This window comes from Lepisma saccharinum, chromosome 9, assembly GCF_977018435.1.
Source record: "Lepisma saccharinum chromosome 9, izLepSacc3.1, whole genome shotgun sequence".
Taxonomy (NCBI): Eukaryota; Metazoa; Arthropoda; class Insecta; order Zygentoma; family Lepismatidae; genus Lepisma; species Lepisma saccharinum.
The window spans coordinates 29,633,230-29,658,586 of record NC_139237.1 but is presented as its reverse complement, the minus strand read 5'-3'; the positions used below and the strand labels follow the sequence as shown (position 1 = coordinate 29,658,586).

Genomic DNA, 25,357 nt, shown 5'->3' with positions numbered 1-25,357 from the left:
ATGCAAAAGTTTTAAGCCCTATGTATTTTCAAAATTAATTTTGGCAAGGACATAATGAAAAACTAAACAAATGAGCAAAATTTTGGGGTGGATAATGAACTAGCACTCCACTACGTGTCAAAATTTGGGGTGGGGTTGAATCCTAAACTGGTTAACAAACTTTTTTCTCATCGCATTTCCGAAAAAAATGCATGAGAAGCCCTAGCAAATCCACCACGTGTCAAGCTAGAGATAGGGGGAAATTTCTAGGCTAACAATTAAGTGTAACTCTTTTCATTTCCGAAGAAAATGAAAAGACCCAAAGCAACTCCACCACGTGTCATTCTATAGAATGAAGGGATCTGAACCAGTTAACTGATGGGGTGATGTAAACTACTCATCATTCATCCTCTTGATGAGACCACTCGTCATTGACATGACGAGTTATTGCTTGGCATGCGAAAGGTACAAATTACACAAAGGAATTAAACTACTGAAAAGACAATGGCAACTCGTTGGATTTTGTGAACCGTTGAACCTGTATCATGGCTGGGTGTAGGATAATTACCTGTCTAACTGAAGTCTCTGAGCTGAATCGAAAATAGCGAAGTCCTCTGTAAGCTTCTCTCTAAGTGTTGACCAAAGCGTGCTTCCACTATCGACCTCCTGTCTTGCTGACCTCCTCTCTCTACCAACTCAATTCCCAAAGTCCAGTCACTTCCCAGCTTGTCTCCCCTCTATATTCCCTGGCCATCGAGCTCTTCCTCGATGCCGAATCGCCGAATCGTGTTTATTATAATTGCTACCATGCAAACCGCTGACTCCAAACCCAGAAGTGTTACCTGTTTCCTGAAAGCTCAGGAGGTTTGCATGGCACAACACAACGCATTGTAAACATGCCTAAGAGGCTTGAGACAGCTGAGAAAAACAAGTGAATGCCCTGGTCAACATGAAGCGTTCAGAGAGACTTAATAAAATAAACATACAATCTTAGGGATTGATACGCTATAAAGTGTAAAGAATATGTGATATATTTTACTGTACACGAGTTATAACTGTCTGTTAGAACAAATACACTCGTATTTTACAATGACATGCTGACGGGCAGGGATTCCAAAGAAAAATCTCACTGAATCAACACAGAGACGCAGAGGACACAGAGAAACAAATCTACGAACATTGCTGCAATGTTCCTACCTCATAACGTCACTCGATGTTTCATAATAATGTATATGAAAGGCTGAGAAGAGGTTGGTCTTAACCTTGCCTGCACCCTGCGGTTGCCTATCGCAAGGATGAAGTGTTTCGAGGCAAGAAGGTGGTAAAAAGGGTTCTTTATTGTATCCCGCGTTTGAGACGATGTAGATTTTGGTGTATGTTGCCTGTATTATAGTGAGAAAGAATAGTTCATGTTTGTAAACTTGTACTGGTGCCAGTTTGTTTTCTTTTTCTTTTTGAATATTTACAGGCGATGGAGTTGGAGGGATGATATTCGCGAACGCCTATAACTATTACGAAATCTCGCTCTAAAGCTTGAATCTTTGTTGTGTATGAAGAGTATGTTTGAAATGTGAATTCTGAGAAGATATGTGTAACTAGGAGTCCACTATGTGCTGGATAATTGTATTTTTGGGGGAGGATTTGTTTTGTAAGCCCATAGTGTACAATAATTCATTGATGACGTATTGAAGGCGCAATATACATGTGACTAAGTTAGAGTATGCCATTGGCTAGGCTTCTGCACTGAGTGAGGGAGGAGTTTGGCGTGGCAGATCCTTGCCGACTGGGGGAGACGTAGGACTAACTGGACACAGGCTGAATATACTGTATTTCCGTTTATTACCCTTCTTGGGCCTGCATGGCCTGTAGTAATTTACCTAAAGTTAATGTAGTTATTTCGACTTCTTAAAAGTGCTACAGAAGGAATTTGTTATCTTAAGGGTAGATTGCTCCGGGTCATTCTGTCTGTGAGGGTTTTGGGCGCGGTTGCAGTTGACTCATATAGCCGTTATGTACTGACTTTTCACAATTTAATTGGACGTACTGTTACAATTTAATGGGGAGATTAAACATCGTTAATTTTGTTGAGTAAACTAAGTTGTTGTTCTTAGGTGCTTTGATAAGTTATGAATGAACCATGTGATACATACATAAATTTGGAAAGTATATTTACTGATAAAATTTGTTAACAAATATTATGGTTGAATGAATATTAAGTTTACAATAAATAGTTTAAATACCTACTGAAAGATAAATAACTTCAACTGCGCCGATAATATAAACCACGTCTCACTTCTTTATTATTTATAAAGGGGAAATAAGAGACGTACAGGATTATACTATCTTGTGCATCGTCACGTCTCCGTCTGTTGTTTGTGCATGCAGTGAATGCTTTAGTTTGAACGGCTAAAGTGATCCGTGTCTCTTGTCGATATGAAACCCCAGTGTCGCTTGTAGGTTCTGTCAAAAGTTTCCTCTACCCTTGAAGAAGATTTCAGATCGAAGTGACAAGCGGTAGGCAACAATCGACATACAACACGGGACAATTTAATCTAAATAAAACTTTCACCGCTCATGCGCAAACAACATAACGAAGATGCATAATGCACGATATTGATTAAAAGGCCCATTCCGAGCAACACGTAACCGATAAGCTACACGTGCAGCTTGTCGTGTCGCTGCGGTTCGAAAAGTTGAATTCATTAATGAGGGTCCACTTCCAAACTACACGTATCGCTTGACGCTTTATTGCCTACTGCGTGACGCTTGGAAGCGAGCCAATCAAGAACTACGTTTCACACCGTACCGACACGATAGGCCGCACAAGCCTTCTTTGATTTGTAAAATCATAAAATTATACAAGAAAGTATGCAAAGTAAAATTAAAAGTCAGCAATTAGGGAAAATGTGTATTTTTTCCTCAATTCCACAGTTTGGCTAAAACCACATAAATACGCCACTGACCACGCTGCAGTTAATCCTTCCTAGACTCCGCCCGGAGAAAAACCCTTCTCTCCTTTCTAATTATCTGCATCGAGACAGATACGTGCAAGCTACTCCCTCTCAATTGACGCCGACAACCGCGTTTCACAACTTTTAGCCCAATTTGGTATGGCACGTAGCTGCTTATACAGGAAGAAATCATGTGACCTACAAGAATTGTGATTGATTGGACGGGTTTTGCAACATTGATTTGTATCCACAACGGATGCAATTGTATTAAAATTACAACACGTAAATTAGACATGTGATATTGGTACCAGGTTCCAACAAGAATAGTAACCATTTTTTCGTGAGGAGAACTGCATAAATAATAATTTTCAAAAACCACGGTTGCATTTCTAATATTATGCATGGTCTCGACTTTTTAAAATGAACTTGATTATGCTAATTTATCAAATTATAGTGGTTCCAACAACATATGTACACTCACTAGGTCCTTATAATACCACGTTTACACGTATGTGTGTCTGTGTGTGTATGTATGTATGTATGTATATATATATGTGTGTGTGTGTGTGTGTGTGTGTGTGTGTGTGAGAGGGGGTGTGGGTGTATGTGCGTGTGAGTGTGTGTGTGTGTGTGCACATATATGTTACAATATAACTGCAATGGTATCTTAGAGTTCAGGACCGTATTTAAAATTTTGCATACTTTTCTTCAACTTATTCAAGATAACTCTTTAGATACTTACTTTACTAAGATACTTAGAATATTCTGATTTAATGAACATAGGCCTATTAAGGAGCACATCCTGTCGTCAAAGACAGTGAGTAAAATATGAATAATGTTAATTTTCAGATTGTATATTATTATCCTCTTGTGCTCTCAGTCGTTCACTGAAATTTAAATCATCGAAACACTTCTTTTTAATCCTTCCTATACAAAATCTTCTCACAATCACTAATTGCAGTTATTTGACCTGTATTGTAATAATTTAAAAATTGCACAAAGTTCCTCTATAAATAGGCTGGCATTTGTTAATATTCTAATCCCTTCAATTGGTACTGCAATCTTGTTGTTATGTGTGCAAGTATATAAACTTACAAGGCTTGAGAATTGAGGAAGATTGCATTAAAAAATGACGCTCTGCTCGAGACAAGGATAAGTGTGGAGCAAGTCTGGTGTGATTTATAGAGTGAGAAGCATGTATATTTATTAGTATAATAATTAATACAACATTGCTCCGGAGGTGAATGAGAGAGAGGGAGTAAGAGAGCTAGAGAGATAGAAAGAAAGACAGAGAGGGGCATATCAAGTGACACATTTTAAAGGCATGAATAATATTTTCATATTTGTTAATTGTAGTTCCCACATATTTTGAAAACTCATTATGGAATGCACAATCCTTGAAAGCCAAGTGACCGCATATCGTTTTATTCTGGACCTTTTGCGTGGCTACAACTCAAATAGAAACCTTTAACTCTAAATCGTAGCACATTTTTACTGTAGTATATTTGATTATCATTTCCCATGAAGGCAGAAATATATTTCGTCTGAGTCTGTTTACATTCTGAAAGAATTCAATCATAGCTATCAGAAAACTAAACACACTTTATTATTAAAGTGAAGCCATCACGTTCGTGTATTTTCATATAACATTTCAAATTAATATAGACAATAACAGAATTTCAGGGAAGACACTACTGTAAACAATCATCTAAAAATGTAAGATTTTACTATGCCATATACAATGTAAACAGCTTGAGAATATACAACTAAGAAATTCAGTAAAAGAAAGCAAGTTGGATTGTTTCTTAGTTGCTTCATAACCCCTGACATATTTTGTACATGATTTAACTATATGCTTCCGATATTTCAAATATTACGTACATCAATACCTTCCCCTATTATACCAACCATTTAAAAGACATAATTCAATCAGATAATTTGCTCCAATTTTTGTGAATCTAAGGTGAATGTAGTACCAGTGAATACATTCACCTAATTTGAAAGAAATTATTCAAGAATGTGACTTGAAATTCTGGTACTATATTCACCTTAGATTCACAAAATATTTATTTATTTATTTATTTGTTTATTTATTTAATTATTTATTTATTTATTTATTTATTTATTTGAGAAATCCTGAATACAGAGAAAATCCATTTTATATCAGGATATCAACAGCAAGAAAAATAGAAATTAACAAATGAGAAGCACGCACACATACGTAACAAGAATAATACAATAAAAATAATAAAAATTAACAATAATAATAAAACAATAACAAGGGTATAACAAATATTAATTTCTCTTCAGCTGCTTGATGCACGCATTTCTGAAAGCCTGCTTAGATAGATGGAAGCCTGGAGGATCAACTAGTGTATTGTACCTTGTTTGTAGCCTATAGAGAAATGACCTTTGTTCTAGGGATAGCCTTGAGGCTTTTGTGTAAAAGAAGTTGTTGCATTTGCTGTTGGTACATGGGATCCGGATGTGAAGATGTGGCAAGAGTTCGTTAGTGAAAAGTTGTCCATTCATGATTTCGAAAAGAAATGTTAGATCTGAAACTTGACGGCGAAGGGACGGATCGTGAATTTGAAGAGTGGATAGAATTTCATGTTTGGAAAAGTTTGCAAGGGCTGGGCATCTATGTTTGACTATTCTGATAAAGAAATTTACCACTTTGTTTGTTCTCTTTATATTGCTATCACAGGCCATTGACCAAATACAGGAACCATATTCAAGAATAGGTACGACGCACGATGTGAAGTAGGTTTCAAGGACAGAAACATGTGTTATATCTGTAAATCTGTAAATTAGCCCAAGGGTTTTCATGGCTCTCGAAGTTATGTAATCTATGTGGTGGATGAAAGTGAGTTTCCTGTCGAAAATGACTCCAAGATCTTTGTGCTGTTGTACGAACGGGATGATTTTGTTGCATAATCTATAGGATGGTGCTGGAAAATTGGATTTGAGGGTAAACCTCATAAAAACGGACTTTTCGGGATTTATTTTCAGATTCCAGTCTTGGCACCAGCGTTCAATGTGTGTGAGATTGTCTTGCAAGGAACAAGTGTCTTCAACTGAAGCGATGTTTCTAAATAACTTACAGTCTTCAGCATACAATAAAATTGAGCATTCTGGAGAAATATATTCATGAACATCGTCCATGAAAAGAGTGAAACACAGGGGCCCTAGAGAACTTCCTTGAGGCACACACCGGAAACTACAGGGAGCCATGACGAAGAGCAACCAGATATGATAACCCTTTGCTTTCTATTGTGCAAGTAAGATGAGAGTAATTTAAGAAGAGGTCCGTGTATGTTGAATCTGTTTGAAAGTTTATGGATGAGTTTTGTATGAGGGACAGAGTAAAACACTTTAGAAAAATCTAAGTAAACGACATCCATGTCTTGCTTGGCACTCAGGCAGTTAACAGCGTTGGTGAGCAAACAAGCAAGGTTTGTGTCACATGAAGCATGAGGGAGAAAACCGTGTTGAGTGAGAGAGAGGAACGGAGTAGCATGCGCAAGGATACGATTGGAAATTATTTTTTCGGCTAGTAGTGGAAGTGCAGGAAGTAAGGAAATTGGACGATAAGAAGTAACGTGAGTTTTGTTTCCGTGTTTCAGTATAGGAACTATATTTGCTTGCTTCCATGCAAGAGGAAATACACCCTCGGAAAAACATTTGTTAAAGATTATGCTGATTGCTTTGGATAGAATATGGGCTAATTGTTTTAGAAATATGCCATTGATATCATTAGGAGCGTTAGCTTTAGAACATGAAAGAAATTTTAATAATTCGTGGACTTCATTGCAGTTAGTTGAGATTTGAGAGAGTGTGGAAGGAGTGATGGGCTTGACTTCTGGCAGTGCAGTAGCGGTATTATTTGTAAAGTTTCTGTGAAAATACGAGTTAAAAAGTGATGTGCGCTCCTTCTTTGTAGCAGACTTACCGTTCCAGGAGACTTGAACGGGAATACGGTCGTGTTGTCGGCGTGAGCTAATTAGCTTCCAGAACATTTTGGGGTTTTTAGCAGCACTTTCCGTCACAGTTTGAATGTAATTATTATATTCTCTTTGCATTAAGTTTTTGGTATGTTTTCTTAATTGAGTAAAAGTGTTCCGTGTATAAACATTTGGGACTTGTTTCCACAGGATCCACGCATTCTTTTTGTTCTTTAGCGTAATTTTTGTCTCTTCACTATACCAGGATGGGAATCGGGATGTTTTTGTTTTCCTTAGGGGCACGTGATCTTAAATTATGGCTTGCACAAAGTCCACGAGGAAATTCAATGCTTCTTCCGCTGGGAGGGGGTCCATCATTGTCCACGGTACAAGGCTGGTGACAAGAGAAAGCTGCTCCCAGTTGACTCTTTTCCAGTTGTAGACAGGTCTGGAGGAGGGGGAGGGCCTGGGGGCTTTTCCAGGGACTCGGATTTCGGCATGGATGGGGGTGTGGTCCGAGGCGATGAATTGCTCACCGGGAGTGGCCTTGACCTTTGTGTACGAAGACAGCAACAGGCCGAGAGTTTCTGTGCGTCTTGTAGGGAAGTCTACAAAGTGATGAAGTAAAATCGCTTTGATATAAAGATCAAAAAACCACCTGTCATCATTGTCTGTGCAGAGGCCAGAGTTCGACGATGACCATTTTATGTGAAGGTTGAAATCGCCCATAAGAATGATGTCCGTTTCCTTCATATCATTCAGTACAGAATCTAATAATGCTGACAAGGTTGCAGTTCAAGATTTTGGGGGTCTATATAAACAGCTGATTAAAAGTTTTTGTGAGCCTATATTTACCTGAGTCCATATTAATTCGCATGACGTTTCCAGATCCAGACGTCTGATGCAGGGCCACTTGTTGTTTAGCAGTAACATTACTCCTCCTCCACGTGAACCTCTATCGTTGCGGAATACCTGAAAGTCCTTCAGGGGTATTTCACTATCGCCGATCGTTTCATTAAACCACACTTCACTGAAACCAATCACGTCGTATTCGTGAAATTCACTACAGAACATTTCCAAAGTCGATAACTTTTTGGTTAGACTTTGCACATTTTGGTAGTATATACGGAAACCACATTGTTCACGGGAAACCGCCTGGGGACCAGGGTTCACATGAATGTCGCCTGCCAGCAGGAGGGAGAACGCCGCAACCAAGAGGCAGTGCTGGGTCGAGCCATGCGGCTGGCGGGAACGGGAAGCGTTGTTCTTGCGGCTTCCAGAAGCTGTCCACACGAGACTTCGATCAGAGCTCTTGGCCGAGAAAGAAAATCGCCTGTAACTAAGCGACCAGTCCTCCACACACTTGCAGTTGTCCAGCATTTCTTCTCTTGCAGTACTTCGAGTCCACATCACAAGTAAAACAAGCACAACAGCACCCAAGCAACCGGAAAACAGTTGAAATTTCGGAGCACTAAATGCGCGTGCATCAGGCTTCGGCGCCATCTTGTCCAAGGTACTTTAAAAAAAATATTTATGTTTTTGAACTTTTTCACTTTTATTGATGAGGGAATGTGTTGTAAAGGAAATACAAAACATTAAATATTAATGGAAAGGGTAATTGTGTACAAGCATGGAAATTGGTACATCGAAATCACACTTATATCCCACTAACAATTTATCAAATGAAGGTGTCAAAGTCTTCTACTATCCACACCTGACAATCAGAAATATTTATGTATTTATAGGAATCTTTATGCAAATTATGCAACCCCAAACTTTAGTGTTATTCACCCCTTCGTTGAAACCTTGCTAAGGCAAATAAAACTTGCAAATTGAAGAAAAAACTTATTTCTAATATCTATGTAAATGTTTCTATTCAGACATACGTATATTTAACTTTGCACAATGCACGAGGAATTGTTTTATGAATACATCCATTTCAGAAGTTGAATTTCAAATTTAGGTACCTTCGACAAAGAGAACAAGGACAAATTTTGGGATAGTTATTTCGATAGTTGGAAACATACCGATGCCAAGTGTAAGGATCAGAATAATTTGCTATACCTAATTCTTCTTGAATTCTGACAGCTATTGAAAGCAATTTGCATTGGTTAAAGTATGTATTATGCCTTCTTTCGATAGCTCAGACTATGTAGATTTATGAGCCACTTAATTCTATCTTGGTATAACACATTATTGCATACATTCATTGCATTACAATTACTAATATTAATATGGACTTATACATATATACACATGAAATACTGAATCAGTGGCAAAAATATAGAAAGAGAAAAAGAATGAGAGAGAGAGAGAGAGAGAGAGAGAGAGAAAGAAAGAGAGAGAGAGAGAGAGAGAGAGAAAGTACATAAATCCACATACAAATATATTTTATTTAACTTACGAAGTAGAAATTCTGCGAATCTTAAAATTACCCAAATTTTTTCCTCCAAGAAAAATATTTACTGTTCAATTATTTGCAAAATAGTTATTAAGCATACGAAATATACATATAGATGCAAAGATGGAAATACTAGAATTTCTCATTACTTATGGACACTACCGATTTGTCATATTTCCTGTATGCAACTTAACTGATAGTGTACCACAACTTTAGAATTTTCACATGCAAGGTTGCCTTTACTGCTTCATAACCAGAATATCAACGTGTTGTTTCGTATTTGAAAATACAGTTTCGTAATAACATCGTATTTAAAAAAAATAATATTATCTACCTGTTCAAACCACTACTTCGTTCAACATATTAAATCAAATTTGTTAATATGTTCAATAATTGCTACTAACGGGAACAAAAGAAGTAAGGCTACATACCGAACATGTCCTTGAATTCGACCAGTGATTCCGATCTATATGAAGTCTGCTTAATGTTCACAAGTTCAACATGTACGTTCCTGTGTCCTTTGGTTTCAACCCTGAAATGTAACGGATCAACAATTGAGCAATAGGAATAAAAGTATAAACTGGAAACGGAAATGTTTGAATGTTCCATCATATTTATTATTTGATAAATGAGAGCAACATTGTAAATAGACTGGAGCTCTTGCTGGGAAGCTTATCAGCCACGAAAAGTGGAGCCACTTAGTTTCTCCTGTATAACTCGAAAGAAACGGCAGTTCGGACACTCCATATCAAAGCGTCAAATTAATAATAATAATAATAATTATAATAATATTGAATTGTTGTCTGACAATTGTTAAAAAAAATTGTAATCCCTACAAGCGTTATGCATTGTTATTGTTTTCCCCCACGACCATGAAATCCACCACATCCCAGTTCGTGCAAATAATGTTTGCTTGAACATTTTCGTCTTTGGTGGGTGCGAACACCACATTCAGACCACTTCTTCTGAAAATCATTGGTGAATTGTGGAGGCATTATGACTTTTGGCATTAAGACATCGAATAGCAGACTATTCTTCCCAACTGGCGGGATTGTGCAATTGTACAGCCATTCAAACAAGCCCAAAAGCACACGAAAACCAAAACTTGACTACCGAAAAATGATATTGCTGGGTCGCCAATAAAACAATTAATGTTATCAAGTTAGACTCGATAACTGTTGTCAGTAATTTTTTCTCAATAAATTTGCCCATTCTTTTGAAACGCGCCTCGTAGTTCTATGATTTCAGGAAATATTTGACCTTTGCAGACAGTTCCAACCAATTATATGAATAACACAGCTAAAAAATCATAGACATAATGGGGTAGAAAAGTGTTTGTAGTATATTGCAAGCTCCGTGTTACATCTTGCATGTTTCGTTTTACTATTTCAAATGCAAATAGCTGAAATTTAGTCTAAAATCAAATTTGCCATTTTAAAAAACGATATTTTAGAAGAGAAGAACCGTTATATCAGAGCTATAGATTTTTGCAAGTAAGAAATTGTTGCACAAAATATTTGAACTCTGTTATTGGATTTCTCTTTTCTTCATAACTCTTGATATTTTTTATTCAATCATCCAGTACTGGATCATTTGGATGTACTGCCCGGATCTTCAAGATCTACCATGTATTTCATAGCTTGTTGCAAAATAACCATAACTGTCAATTCAAAATTGAAATAAGATGCCATCTTAAGCGTTGGACAGCTAAAACAATAGATGGCATACAAAATGTTATCTACTTTTAAAAGTACAGTAGACCAGATAATTTCGGATGGATATAAGGTTATCGGAACTTAACTCAAATACTGTTGCAGTTAAAAACGTACAAAAAAACAGCATATCACGCTGTCATCTTTCTTCTTACACGCGAACTACCTCTGTTCACTCTGGGAGTTTCGCACGTTTGTGAGAAGGGATTGTTGCTAAGCATGTTGTTAAAGACTTTTCGAAAAAAGTAGAAATTGTAAAAGTTCTGCGACATTTTGTAACATTTCGTTTTACAATGTAGTGATGCAAGTATTCCATTATTTCACATGTAAAAAGGTAGGATGTGTCCTTGTATTGTGTTATTATTTGGTATGGCTAACTCAAATTGTTCTTTTTCATTTGAATATTTGAAAAGTAAGCAAATTGGAGCATTACGGATCACCCAAAATGGGTCAAAACTGATCTTCCTCTTTTAGAGCATTTAAGATAGTGTTATTTTACAGTATCTTTTCTAACGCGACGCCTTCAAATTGCAGATGTATGCGAAGAGAATAACATTGAATTGTTATTGCTTCATTCTCAAACCATCCACACATTGCAACATCTTGATGTCGTTTCTTTAAAACAACCGATATCATATTATAACCAGTATGCAACGAAGTGGATACACCAACATCATACCAATACAATTACTAAGTTTTTGTTCGAGGATTTTCAACAAAGCGTGGAGAGAGGCAGCAAGCCCACCACCATTGCACGTCACTTGACCACAACACATTCACATTGCAGTAATATATAGCTACAAAACAAAACGCAACAATGATATCTACATCCAAAGCTAAGAAGAAAGCAGGAAATTCCGAAGGCAAGTAAAAAAAAGTAAAGTACTCCCCTGTGCATAGTACCACGCCATGAAGGCGTATAGGGGGTGTGGAGGTAACGCCCCACACTTTCTTGATCCGGTCGTGAGTGGATCAGCATCACGCCCCTGACCGCCTTTACCCCCCTGGGTTTCCCCCAGGTACCCATGTTATTCGACGCTTGGTGGGCACCGGGGCCGCTTCCATCGTTACAAAAGTTCCCAGATTTGAACCGGCCGGGGATCGAACCCAGGACCTTTAGCATGGTAGTCAGACGCGTTATCGACTGAGCCAATGCGGCCACCGATAGCAATTGGTAACTGGATTCAGTGTCAGTCCTGCGGAAAATTGTATCACTTGCGCTGTGTAAATCCTGTTGAGAGAGAACAATTTGTGTGCGGCATATGTTACGTCCTACCACTTTAATCCAGCACTTGCTTGATTATTATGTTATGGAGTCCTTTTACGTTATTATATTTATTATTACACTGATCAATATTGCACCGTGAGTGATCCGTTTTACCCATGCTTTCAGGGACAAACAGATCAGTAGTATATTTTGACTTTTTCTGCGTCATCTTTTTGGTCGTTTTCCATTTTCTTGGTCAAAATGCATCTATAATTTTTTTATGACCTTTTACGGGCTAAGTAAACCTACAAGGATTGTTTTAGTCTACGATTTTTTTTTGACCTTTTACGGTCTTATGGGATATAACTTGATCTATTCGCTTTCTTTCACGAGTTAGAAAACATAGACATACTTTGACCTAATTTTGTAGTATGTGAAATGGTAGGAGCTGGAAACACCCTTTGACCTACTTTTGATTTTACGACCTTTTACGGTCTTAAATAACCTAAAAGGAGAAAAAATGCACGGGCAACACTTTCTAAGATATTTTCTGACCCCTTGCAAATTTTCAGCATGTTTCTTCGTACTCTTAACGCGCCTGTTGACCTACTTTTCTTTTTGTTCTGTCTCTCGCCGTGTCTCGCAATTGTAGATTTTTTTTCAACGCGGTGGGACTTGGGAAAAAAAATCAGAGGGACCACCAAAAATTTCGACGAGGAAGGGGGGGATTTCCAAGATCTGGTGTTTTTTTAAAAATTTCGCGGATTTTTGATAGGCGACGAGAGGGCAATCTATGAGCAAAACTCTAATGTTGGAATTTTCTGTCAACTTTTCTCATATATATATATATATATATATATATATATATATATATATATATATATATATGTATTTTTTTAGACAAGCCATAATATTTTCATTTCTTGCAGCATTATTGACAAAATAAAGTGAACGGAATCATTTGATTTTGCCCGTTCCATTGGATTCCAAAGTGTACTGGAATCTGACGTGACCTTTCTGTTACTTTCCTTGTGTTTGGGAATACAGGCCCCAATAGAAACGTAGCGTCAGATTGTGTTTGTGACCCTTGCGTGGGCGTAGGGGCTGACAATTGTAATTTTCCGCGCGCTTCCAGTATAGTTTTACCATCAATTCGGGCAAGTCAGCGTCCTCCCCAACTCAAGCGTTGCAAAGTTTTGGAAGCAGAGCAGGTTAAATTTTTTCGATCTACATTACAGTTACCAGTTTAGTGGCAGAACCCCCCCCCCAACCTTTTTCATTGTTTGCTTATTTTTTTTCCCCTTGTGCCCTTTTATCGGGGTTAAAATTTTTCCCTCTGATGGCCCCTCCAGATGAGATCAAAGTCCTTTATGCAAGTTGCCAGACGGCATTGTCGTTTCCTGTAGCGCCGCCTTTTCAAGGCGCGACTCCTTCCGCGCCGTCGCCCCTCCCCCCTGTTTCGTCTTCTCATTCTTCTTGGACTTTTCCTCCATTTTATAGGTGTCCCGATTTGGCGGTTCGTCCCTCTTCGGCTATGCCATCTCGATCATGCACAACACCATCCCCCCCTTTACTTTCCGCCCCCTCTGTTTCTATGGGAGCTCCCCAGGCCCCGGCCTCTTTAGTGTCGTCACATTCACCGCTGGATACCATTAAGATGAAAAACCTCAATAGGGCAATTGATGCCTACCTGTTTGTAATGGTATGGACCCTCCCCGACTTTTTCTGTTCATGGTAGCCCTACAGCGCCTTATCGGTAATGGCCTTTTCCCCCTCGAATGGGTTTTGCATAATGCCTTCCGCCGTACGTCTGGTTTCCTTGACACTACGTGGTTGGAGGCATTGTCTCACTCCATATCCTGGGAGGATCTTAAATCGAATATATGGAACAGTCTCGTTCCGAACCACCAATACCTTATGTTAGTTAATCAGCATGTAACTCGTCTTCAACGAATAGACGAAAATTTATATCCTTTTGTATCTGATATTGTCAACTCTGCGTCCGCCTTGGCTTTGCCTTGGGTCGAATTTACGCTTTTACAAACCATCCTTCTCCATCTCAATCACATTTCAATGGGATGTCTTGTACTCCGTGGTCACCCCCAATCCTTAGCGGATCTTACTGCTTATGCCAAGGAAATATTTTCTATTGAAACTAACAAGTCGGCTTCTTGGAGACAGTCCTTTGCCTTTATGGCGCGTACCCCTCCAACTTCTTACCCCTCAATGAACAGGGACTCTGGACCTTATTGTTCCTACTGCAGTCGGAGGGGTCATTCCTTGTCTACGTGTCGTCGCCGTCCAAACCCCACCCATAATTCGGGATCTACCCAGGTTGGGCATACTTTACAGAATCCAAACGCTAACACCTAGACCCTTTTCCTCTAACCTTTTCTGGCTCAATTTTTTTTTTGATTGTAAGATTGTTATATTATAGAGATACGAACGTGCCTAGGATATGTAATTGTTATATTCCTGTTATGTTTTTTACTCAAAACAGGCATATTATTGGTATATCAATATGTAAGTGAGTTTTTTTTATTCAATATGTAAGTTCATTGTGATATAATATATGTATTTTTATTGTATTTTGTATGTGGTGCGGGTGTATATCCCTATATGTATTGATCAATAACATATTTGTGATACATGCGGCCTTGTAATGATGCTACTTTCCTTCTCTTCCTTCCTTTTGTAGTTAGTACTCTTCACTTTTCTATCTCTCTTTCTAATTTCCAACTTTCTTATTCTTTGGTTGATTCCTTTCCTTTTTTTGTTTCATATTTCTCGAGACTACTGCGCTCCTGTTACGCCATAGGAAGACTTACCTCATCATTGCCTTTTGGACCATGGTATTCAGCATGTCATTAAACGTCTACGACAAATTAGATCTACTGTGCATCACTACGCATATACCCCCCCTTCTGTTTCGCATTCGTCAGATTGCACGCTTATGGTGCGGCATAAGTTGACTATATATCGCTTATATGTTTGGCATCGTACAACGTTTTGTGTGTTGTGCGCATATGATGACTTTTGTGTTTATAATTGCTCTCCTCAGATGTTGGAGCCGGGATGGCCAACATGGAGTTTTATGTCATTTGGTATGCATGTTTGTCTTGAACCTTTCAGGTTCTAATTTTTTTAATCTGAGTGCAAGTAAGAATGCATATATGTATGGTGTAATGTTTTACCTTGCTAATCTTTCCTTACAAGGGATATATATATGTCATTAGTATTACTTTACTCATTTCATGTGCTTGATTTTTGCCTTGTGATGGTATGGTGGACATATGCTTTGGGTTAATTCTTTGTATACAATTCCATGAACTGCTCTTGTAATTTGTGTGCGTATTTTTTCTGTGTACCTTATATGTTGCTTAATCTGTCAAGTTTGGGGTTTAATTCACAGCGATTTCTGTGTATCTGATTTTTCATGAGATTTTTTTTTGCGTATTTATCTTTATTGGAATACCGTAAGCTAATCATACTCATTGTATTTTGGTATTCTTGATATAATTGTTCTACTTAAATTTTTTTGGGTTGTTGATTACATGTTTCAGGTTCTTGGTTGTCAAGCCTATTGATGCTACTTAGTCGTTTAGGCCTTTTCCCTTTTTGTTTTGAGAGGTGGATTCTCCTTCCCCCAAGACCCGGGAATTTTGTAATATTCACGTACTCGAAATCTCATCCGTGAATATTACACGTACCATTGAGTACGATTACAGAGTTCATTTGTTAAATAAACTCTCCAACCCAATAGACGGTAGCTCCACGTCGTCTGCTTCGTGTCTCCGCCTATTGGCCATAACAAAAAACTACTCTCTCCTTTTCTCCCCCTCCCCCTTTTTTTCTTCCCCGATGATTCCGATCGGGAACACAGCAGTTCGCATTCAGACTCCACGTAGTGCGTTATCAGCCCGGCAGCAGCGACACGGGAAAGCTCACCTTGAACTTTTTACTTCCTTCGGAAACCTATTGGGACCACAAAAATGGAACACATTTAGTAGTAGCTGCAATTACGGTCTCAAGTGGAAATACTTAACTACAGTTTTTGGTACCAGAACAGTTGAGTGTACTTGGTTTACGACTAGACCTCCAAAGGAATACATATAAGGTAAATTGGACTACTATCAAATACTCCCGTTGTCCACTTGCTTGTGGAACTGTTCCTTTTTTTGAATTTTTTGCACACGTGATCGACGTATGTCATCCTTCCCCCCTCAGTTCTTAGACTTGCCCCTGTTGTTGCAATAACGAGTACTGTGAATTAGAGTGACTGCACGATTATTACTCCTAATTACCGTTGTAACGAAAACATACAAAAAAGGGGCGTATTTGAATGCGACCACTTCTCTTTTATTTTTGGTTGAGCGCGTGTTACGTGACATAGGAAGCATTTGGATAGTTAATAGTGTTATTGAAGAGCTAATGCGAGTTTATCCTGAATTGCTATAACTACGTCCCTATTTTGGGTAACCCGTACAACACACCCCGCGTTTTTCCGGTTTCAATCCAGCACCACTAAATAACCAACCCGGTAGCATCAACGGCCATGCAGTAAAATATTGTATTACAAAAAAAATGTAATCTATTGCTAGTAAGTCAGGTTACCACTCTTAATGCTTTTGAGTCCTTTTTGATAATCACGCATACAAGTGCGCGTGCACGTTTGTATTTAGACATATATATATGTATTTATAATGCACTTGTTACGATCATAATTACTCCTTGGAAGACTGAATTGTTAACCAGAGTCCTGATGGACCTCCTTTATAATAGTTATTGAGAACAGAAATTAAACAGATTGTTAATAGGAAGTTGAATTGTACTTATTAGAATAGAAGTTTTTACCCCTGTTATCTTTGAACAATCTTTTGCTCTGGTTGATTAGATTATCGCATAATAAGCCAGGATATGTCTTGCTCCTGGTAACCTCCTTTCCTCGTTTTTCCTTTAACAGGAGTAAATGTTAGGAACGCCGCATTTAACCTTGTTAGCGACGAGCGAGAAAGATGTAAGTCATTAAATTGATACGCAACTGTTGCGTTGCAGAGTGTTACCCAATTGCTTACGCTAGAGTGTTTTTGGTCTTGAATGTTATCGCATCATTGTCCATATATATATATATATATATATATATATATATATATATATATATATATATATATATATATATGTGTGTGTGTGTGTGTGTGTGTGTGTGTGTGTGTGTGTGTGTGTGTGTGTGTATTTTTTTTTAGACAAGCAATAATATTCTCATTTCTTGCAGCATTATTGACAAAATAAAGTGAACGGAATCATTTGATTTCGCCCGTTCCATTGGATTCCAAAGTGTACTGGAATCTGACGTAACCTTTCTGTTACTTGCCTTGTGTTTGGGAATACAGGCCCCAATAGAAACGTAGCGTCAGATTGTGTTTGTGACCCTTGCGTGGGCGTAGGGGCTGACAATTGTAATTTTCCGCGCGCTTCCAGTATAGTTTTACCATCAATTCGGGCAAGTCAGCGTCCTCCCCAACTCAAGCGTTACACGTTTCTTCAGTGGAATCTGTAACACATGCAACCTTAAAATCCAAAGACCGATGTTTGTCCCAATATTGTTTCATAATAGATCCAATTGCTTCTTCCAATTTTTAATTAGGAATTTTCGATATGATTCACAAAAAATAGGTATTTTTGCTCAAAATGAAAAACGATATATCTCTATAAGTAAGGAAGTTCAGATTCCAGGGAACAAAACAAAACCATAGAGATGAGGTTTCTAGATTCATACAGATTTCTCTCTGCCAGCTTGCACGCTCCAGCGAGTAAACTTACAGACGAACAATTCAAAATAACTATAACTACTTTTCCCAACGTAGATATTGAAATTTATTAGATGCAAAGGCTTCTATTCATACGAATACGTAACCGATGAATCTAAGTTTAATGACTAAACCCTCCCGCCACGGTCAAAGTTTTACAGTCGACTGAAATGTTCAGATATTACGGACGAAGAATACGAGCATGTAAAATTAATGTGGGATACATTGAAATGCAATACTCTCAAGGATTATCACGATTCATACTTGACATTAGACGTAACAATACTCGCAGATGTTTTTTTCAGTCATTCAGGAAAACGTCAGGGAATATTTATAAATTATACCCTGCACATTTTTACAGCCTTCCTGGTTTGGCGTGCTCGGCAATGTTGTTCCAAAAAATATCAAGCTGGAACTTCTTTCCGACGTGGACATCTTAATTTTTATCGAGAGGGCGACACGTTGTGGTATGGTTCAATGTTCGCAGAGACATGCAAAAGCCAATAACTTGCACATTGCCAATAATCAATATAACTTGAATACACCATCAAGTTATATTATTTATCTGGATGTGAACAATATGTATGGATTTGCTATTATACAGAAACTTTCCTAGTGAGGATTCGAGTAGGTTGAAACCACTTCAATTTAATTTTATGATCTCTACGATAGGGAGTGTGGTTTCTGCGCAGAGGCGGACCTCATACTTCCAGACAATTTCAGGGACATGTTTTCGGATTTTCCACAAGCACCCGAAATCAAATGTCCACTCGAATGAAAAGAAAAAAAGCTTCTGATGTCTCTTGAATCTAAAGAGAGATATGTCGTGTACTAAAGTAGTCTACGGTTTTTGATTGGGAAGAGATTTTAGGTAGTAAATGTGAGAAGAATACTAAAGTTTAAACACTCCGAGTGGTTGGGAATGTACATCGAGACCAAAACAAAACACTTCAGATTTAGACAAATATTTTTTTTAAATTATTGAACAACGCGGTGTATGGAAAAACGATGGAGAATGTTAGAAAGCATATAGACATAAAATTGATTTCGGATAAGAAATAAATGTAGAAAATAGGTGGCCGAAACTAGATTCAAGTCGCTAAAAATTTACAACGAGAATCTGGCACAGTAGTGTAAAATACTATAGGATGAGGACAAAAATCATACAAATGAAGAGCTCATATGATTAAACAGATTGATTTGGCTATACTTAAAACAATGTCAAGATGTCTATATGAGTCAATTGTCCAAGTGTGCTACACTGTCAAATCTAAAGAATGCTGAATTCTAGTGTACAAATGAAGAATTACAGTGTACAAATGAAGAATTACAGTGTACAAATGAAGAAATACAGTGTACAAATGAAGAAGCCTCAACAGACTGACTTGGCCATGTATGCAAAAGCTGAATCTGTCAATCTGTTGTTTGTAAGCCTGCTAAAGATATAGCCTTCTTGATATTGTTATGGCTACAATTAAAATTAAGCCAAGATGCTCATAAAACCCACACCCTCCCACACCCACACATATTTAATTCCGGTCCATTTACGGTCTACTTCCGGTCCACTTCCGGTCAACTTCCGGTCCAATTCCGGTCTACTTCCGATTCACTTCCTGTCCACTTCCGGTTTACTATCGGTTTAAGTTTCGAGAATTAATATGTTAACCTGAATATTTTAATTGGACACCAGGCCCAACTTGCATATCTAGTACTAAGAAAATTTAATATGCAGAGGCTTGCTAGAATTGCTCTGTGACTCTCTCATTTCTCACATCATAAACATATGATTTTTCACCTATGAGAATAACACTACATATGGTGTCGGCAGGGAGTGTATCACGGAATTCACAGATAATGTTAATGTTTGTCCTGTCATTAACCACAACTTGTTTCATTTTTGAGGTGTTGATGACAAACATGGGTCTCTGCGCTTTGAATTCATCTGGTGAGTAATACATGTCAGTATTCCAGGTTGTAACCCTTTTGTATGTTGTAAATGTCTCATATAATTTAATAAAATCATCCGTGGACATGTTTAAATTATAATTACCTCTAGGGAACACCTCATTTCTGCCATTTTTAAGATATATGTTTTTGATGTTGCAGCTATCTAACTTACTTGAATTTTTTTCTTGATTATTGTGTCTTCCAGTCTGAAACAGTACCACCACAAATTCTGGCATGTCATATTGTATACTGGAGAATGAGTTTGTAGCATCAAATTCATAATAGCTACCAGTTGCAGGCTTCTGCACACATTGATATATATAAAATTGTAAAGGCACCTGTGGATTTTTTAGTATATCTGCTTCGTATTTAAGAGCATAACTGGCCTCATATTCAACTACTGGAATTCATAGCTCCATAGTCTGAATAAGGCACTCGTCTTCATCAGGTAGAGTATTAGGCAGAGCTGCACCAGTAGAATATAATGTACTGTACCTCATCAAACATTTTTATCATTGGCAGCTCTTCTAAATGTAATTCTTAAACCACCCTTCCACATAATGTCTTTGTAATCTCAGAAGAATCCTGGCAACAGGCGCATAGGAAACAGTACTGTGTGGCTCTTGGTAAATATTTTATCACCAGCCTCAAATCCACCTATTTTGTAGTATGAAGCCTCGGTTTTGGATAATTTTAGTATGGCTAAAGCTGTAGAAGTAATACCAGGGTAATCTACTCTGTTTATAAGAACACCATGATTTCTGATCTCAATTTCAGAGAACAGATGTGGCACAAAATTTTCTACCAATCTTATATTTGAGTTAGCCGGATAATCTGTACCATCGAGCTTTACAACATCAAACTTGATATAGAGGTCTGCTCTGTGAGGGTTTATAAACCCATCTCCTACATCAAGATCAACCTCAATCTCTGTGTTGGCTTGATTTAAATTTGCAAAGGTCCTCCGGTTTGGGGGGAATGACTGTAGCTCATAACTCTCAATATTTTCCATTTTTTTTTGTATGTATTTTTATTTAAATATTAATTTCTATGATAGCAGTTGTTGTGGCTCCAGCAAAATCAACTAATTCTTCTTTTTCATTAGTGACCATCAACTCAATGTAGTCTATTCTATTATGGCACACAGGAAAATATAATGTTGGTTATGGAGTGTAGATGATCGGTTCCATAAATTCAGAGTTAGGTTTAAATGTTGCAATGATACCAGTTTGTTTGTGAGTGACTATGCCATCTCATTTGGTGTTCATATCCTCGGCAACATTACAGTCAATATTTAGAGTCTCTATGGCTAAGAATTTAGGTATATTAATAGCAGTGTGTTTGATGGCAGGCTCAAGTTTTGTGTTGTTCTCAAAGCCTAACAGCTCTCCTATAGTACCCAGATCTACTGTCTCTGTAGCAGACACAATCTCTACTCTGTGAGTGACAGAATTTTGAGTTAATATTATACCTCTAGGTAACTGAGCATTTAAAGTAGACAGATTATACTGCCCTGGAGTGATGACAATGTTTTGGTCACCAACTGCAAGTCAAGTACATGCCATAAAATGCTCTGAGAGCTATTGTTTTGGGATATACTATATCATCATGTAATCTGAGCTTTAATATTGAATTTTGGCTGGTGAGATGGAATACTCCCATGATGTTTTAGATACCACAAAGCTTTTTGAAAATTTTCAATTGATATTTTATTTTTTTGAGACAGATATCTAAGAACAGATAAACACAGATGTCCACAATTAACATCTTTGAAATTTTGAACACGGGCATTATTGTAATAAAAAATAGTTGATTTTAGATATTTTACTAAATTGTCAGGTGGAACACCTCCAAATGAATCAAACACAAATGCCTCTTTTTTTAAATATTTAAGATAACAGATTTAGTGAGTGTCCTGATTTTTGTACTTATCCAAATTAACTATGCCCCACTCTTTGTTGAGTGGTTGTTCTGGAAAAGAATCAGACATGTACACACCTCTAAAATTTTTGATGCACAGTGGTTTGATTAAAGCTTCAATTTCTTGGTTTGTAAGCGGCTCTTGGTTTTTTTAAACTTATTCATGGCTCTCTTAACACCTTTGCCTTGTTTCTCCATGGCCAGATTATGGCTCTTCAATTCATCTAATTCTGCCTTATTCTTCTTGGCATCTATTTACTGTTTTTGCTATGGCAGCTGATCCCCCAGCCAAGCTCTCAACAGCACCAAGTGCTGCTAAAATAGCTGGGATACTAAATATGAAGCCACCTGTATGCAATTTTTTTCTAGATTGCTGTAATTTTTTTTAATTGAGGGGTACTTAGTAAAAATTTCATACCATGGAACTCGGCAAGACAAGAACTTTCCTTCTTGCGCTGCTTTTTGGTTAGAAGACTATCAATAGTTTTAAGAGATTTAAGACCTGTATAAGGTATCTGATACATAACACCCTTGGCCTTCATCCTAGGTTTATTATATACATATTCTGGGATTACATTGCATAATTAAGTGGCTTAAATTTATTTAATTTATCACAACCCCCACCCCAGTTTTTGTTTGGTGTTCATAGCTATGATGGTCCCCAATGCTGCTATTCTTTCACTTAAAGAAGCATCTTTGCTTACAAATCTACCAAATGCAGCCTCTTCTAATTTTTTGTCAGCCACATGTCGCCTGTCAAGATCAGTATGTGTGTTGTATGCTATGTCATGTTCTCTACAAGCAGCATCTAGAGGATTAACACCAGCGTCCCCTCTGTTTAATCTATGGCCTAGTTTGGTACCGGGACCACAATACTGATAGCCTGGTATGTGTAGTTCAAATTGCAGCTTGTTTATGATGTCATTAACCAGCCCCCGTACCTCAGAGATAATGCAAAATTTGGGGGGTAGAGTATTAATAATTTTTATAAGATATCCAATCCCCTTAGTGTCATTCACTATAAAATTAGACAATTTGGTGCTTATCATGTCCATAATTCCAACCTTTTCATTGTAAAAATTTATGGTTACCAGCATTTTCCTCCCAAGCTATCACCAGCAACCTATCTACAAGTTTCCTGACATCATCAACCCACACAAATTTTTTAGGCAGGGTGTTGTAATGTTTGATTCCACTACCAGTCTTGATCTGTGACCATATGGGCTTGATTAAGTTGTTGTATTTTGCTCCACTGCTAGACTTGACTCTTTTTGTGTGGGATCATTGTTCTGGTATAGAGCATCTGATTTTATTAATATTTGTTTGTAGTGCTCATAATCTTGATCTGTATAGCTGCCAGGCCTTTTCCTAGTCATCAGTTCTCACAATCCAGGTGTGCCAGGATATTTAACAAAACCACCTCTTCCTCCAAGATGAGATTCTGAATATGCAATGAGATCATCTCCCATAAATGTTACTCTAATTGCCAATTGTATGTATCATGCTACCATCACGCTCTGTGTCAGCATATAAACCAAAAACCTCATCTTTGTTGTCTTTAGGTGTGCTTAAATACTTTTGAGCAAGAAGACCCAATTCAATAGGATCCTGAGTAGCTTCAATTCTTTGAGAAGCAACAGGACTAGGTGTACGAATACTAGAAAGTGGGGTGATTGGATAATCTAATATGTTCCTTGCAGCTACAGGTACAAGCTCTGTGATCAAATTTTGATTTTGCTCTGTAACAGTTTTGATATTTTTACCTAATTCACTGATTTCCATCCCTTAAATCTTTTTACAAGATAATCTCTTAATTTAAGATCATCAACAATTGGTCTTTTCATGGTTATTTATATATGTTTCAATGTCTAGAAAATTGTTAATTTTATTACTATATTTACCACTATTAGGTTTCCTTGTCATATCAATTGTGACAAACCCATAGCTGTCCTGGTTCCAGCACCTACTGCAAAACGTGGAAAAATCATTTTAGCTCAAGTCACCACCTACATATTCATCATGTATGTGTTTGAGGTTGGTATGATCTTGATGAAACACTCATATAAAATTGCTGTTGTCTCGGATCAGCTGCTTCGGTATTTTAGAAAAAGTCTGTGCCAGGTAGAAGCAATCTATGTTTTTGTGCCGCCCCTGAGTAAAAAATTTCTAACCTTGTTTGATTATCCAGTATAATGTCATCAAATACAACAACAGAGTTATCAAGACAGTCATGGAGTGGCTTAACATCTGATTCAAAAGTGGCAATATCCAATCCATCATATAGCTTCATCAGGTGCTGATATTTTAATTGTTCCAAGCTCTTAGAGAAAACATACAAGTGCCTGTTTTTCCAGTCTAACCAGTTGGGTGCCAATAAAAAATTATCAATCATTAGTGTAGTTTTACCACAAGCCGATGGCCCAACAATAAGACATCTAATATTATCAAGCAGCAGCATTCCATTTCTCTTAATCTGCTGTTCAGGCTCTGGCAGCGTCTTTATAACATCCAAGGTGTTCATAGTATCACTTTGTTTGCCTCTATCCAGCTGTGTTCTGGGAGACCTAGCCATTTCACCAGTATCTTGTTGCCTTTTCTGCGGATGATTTTTTCTATGAGATATGTGTCAGGCTGTTTAGTTTTGCTGAGTTCTCCTTCATAGAACCTGCCTTTGAGAAATTCTCCTCGATGGTCTTTTATTATATATGTGTTACGGGTCCCAGGTTTAACTTGAACCACTGTAAATAATTCAGTGCTCCAGTTTCTGGTAAAGCCTCTTTTGAATATGTGCTTATGTTTGCTGATTCTTACTTGATCACCTACCTTGTATTTGGCTTTTCTTGTTGTTGGTTGGTATCTAGGATAGTAAACAGTTTTGATGAATTTTTTCTCATCAGATGAAGTTCCCTCAGAGGGTTTCATGTTAATCGTAGTGTTAACTGAGTTGTTATATCTATCTATAAGTTCTGGTAGGATATCAAGCCATTTATAATTACCTTGAAGGGTAAATTGTTTATACATATGATTTTTTAGTGTTTTGTTGAATCTTTCTACAATAGAGGCCTTGAGATCACTGTAACTCGAGTAATGTTGTATTGTAGGAACACCAAATTATAGAATTCTTTGCCATTATCTGTTTGTAGATAGCGCGGTGATCTTCCACTCTAATTGATGATTGTGCTGAAGGCTTCTGTAACACATTTTCCAGTCTTGGATTTGAGTGGCACAGCCCAGGCAAATTTTGAAAATGTGTCTATGACAGTGAGTAGATACTTGTAGCATTTGTTGATCTTGTCTAAGTTTTTCAGCTGTCCACTGGCCATCTCAACCAAGTCACACTGCCACAAATCATCTATGCCTTTTGTAACTACTGGCAGTCTCTTAAAGTTATGTCTGGCTGGTTTGTGTAATTCATCAACAATAATTTGTCTAGACATAGTATGTAAACAAGAATATTGCAACTATAGGGTGTTCAGCAGCTGATACTAC

At 37.6% G+C, this 25,357-nt stretch overlaps 1 protein-coding gene across 1 annotated transcript in view; it reads right to left on the bottom strand.

Annotated features, from left to right (window-relative positions):
* The window catches only part of LOC145992600 (pickpocket protein 19-like), an 829,803-nt gene that overhangs the window by 67,547 nt on the left and 736,899 nt on the right, over positions 1–25,357 (bottom strand). Inside the window, exon 8 of the mRNA XM_083128954.1 lies at positions 9,707–9,807. Within this exon, the coding sequence (XP_082985080.1) occupies positions 9,707–9,807 (101 nt within the window). The remainder of the gene's footprint in view (positions 1–9,706; positions 9,808–25,357) is intronic.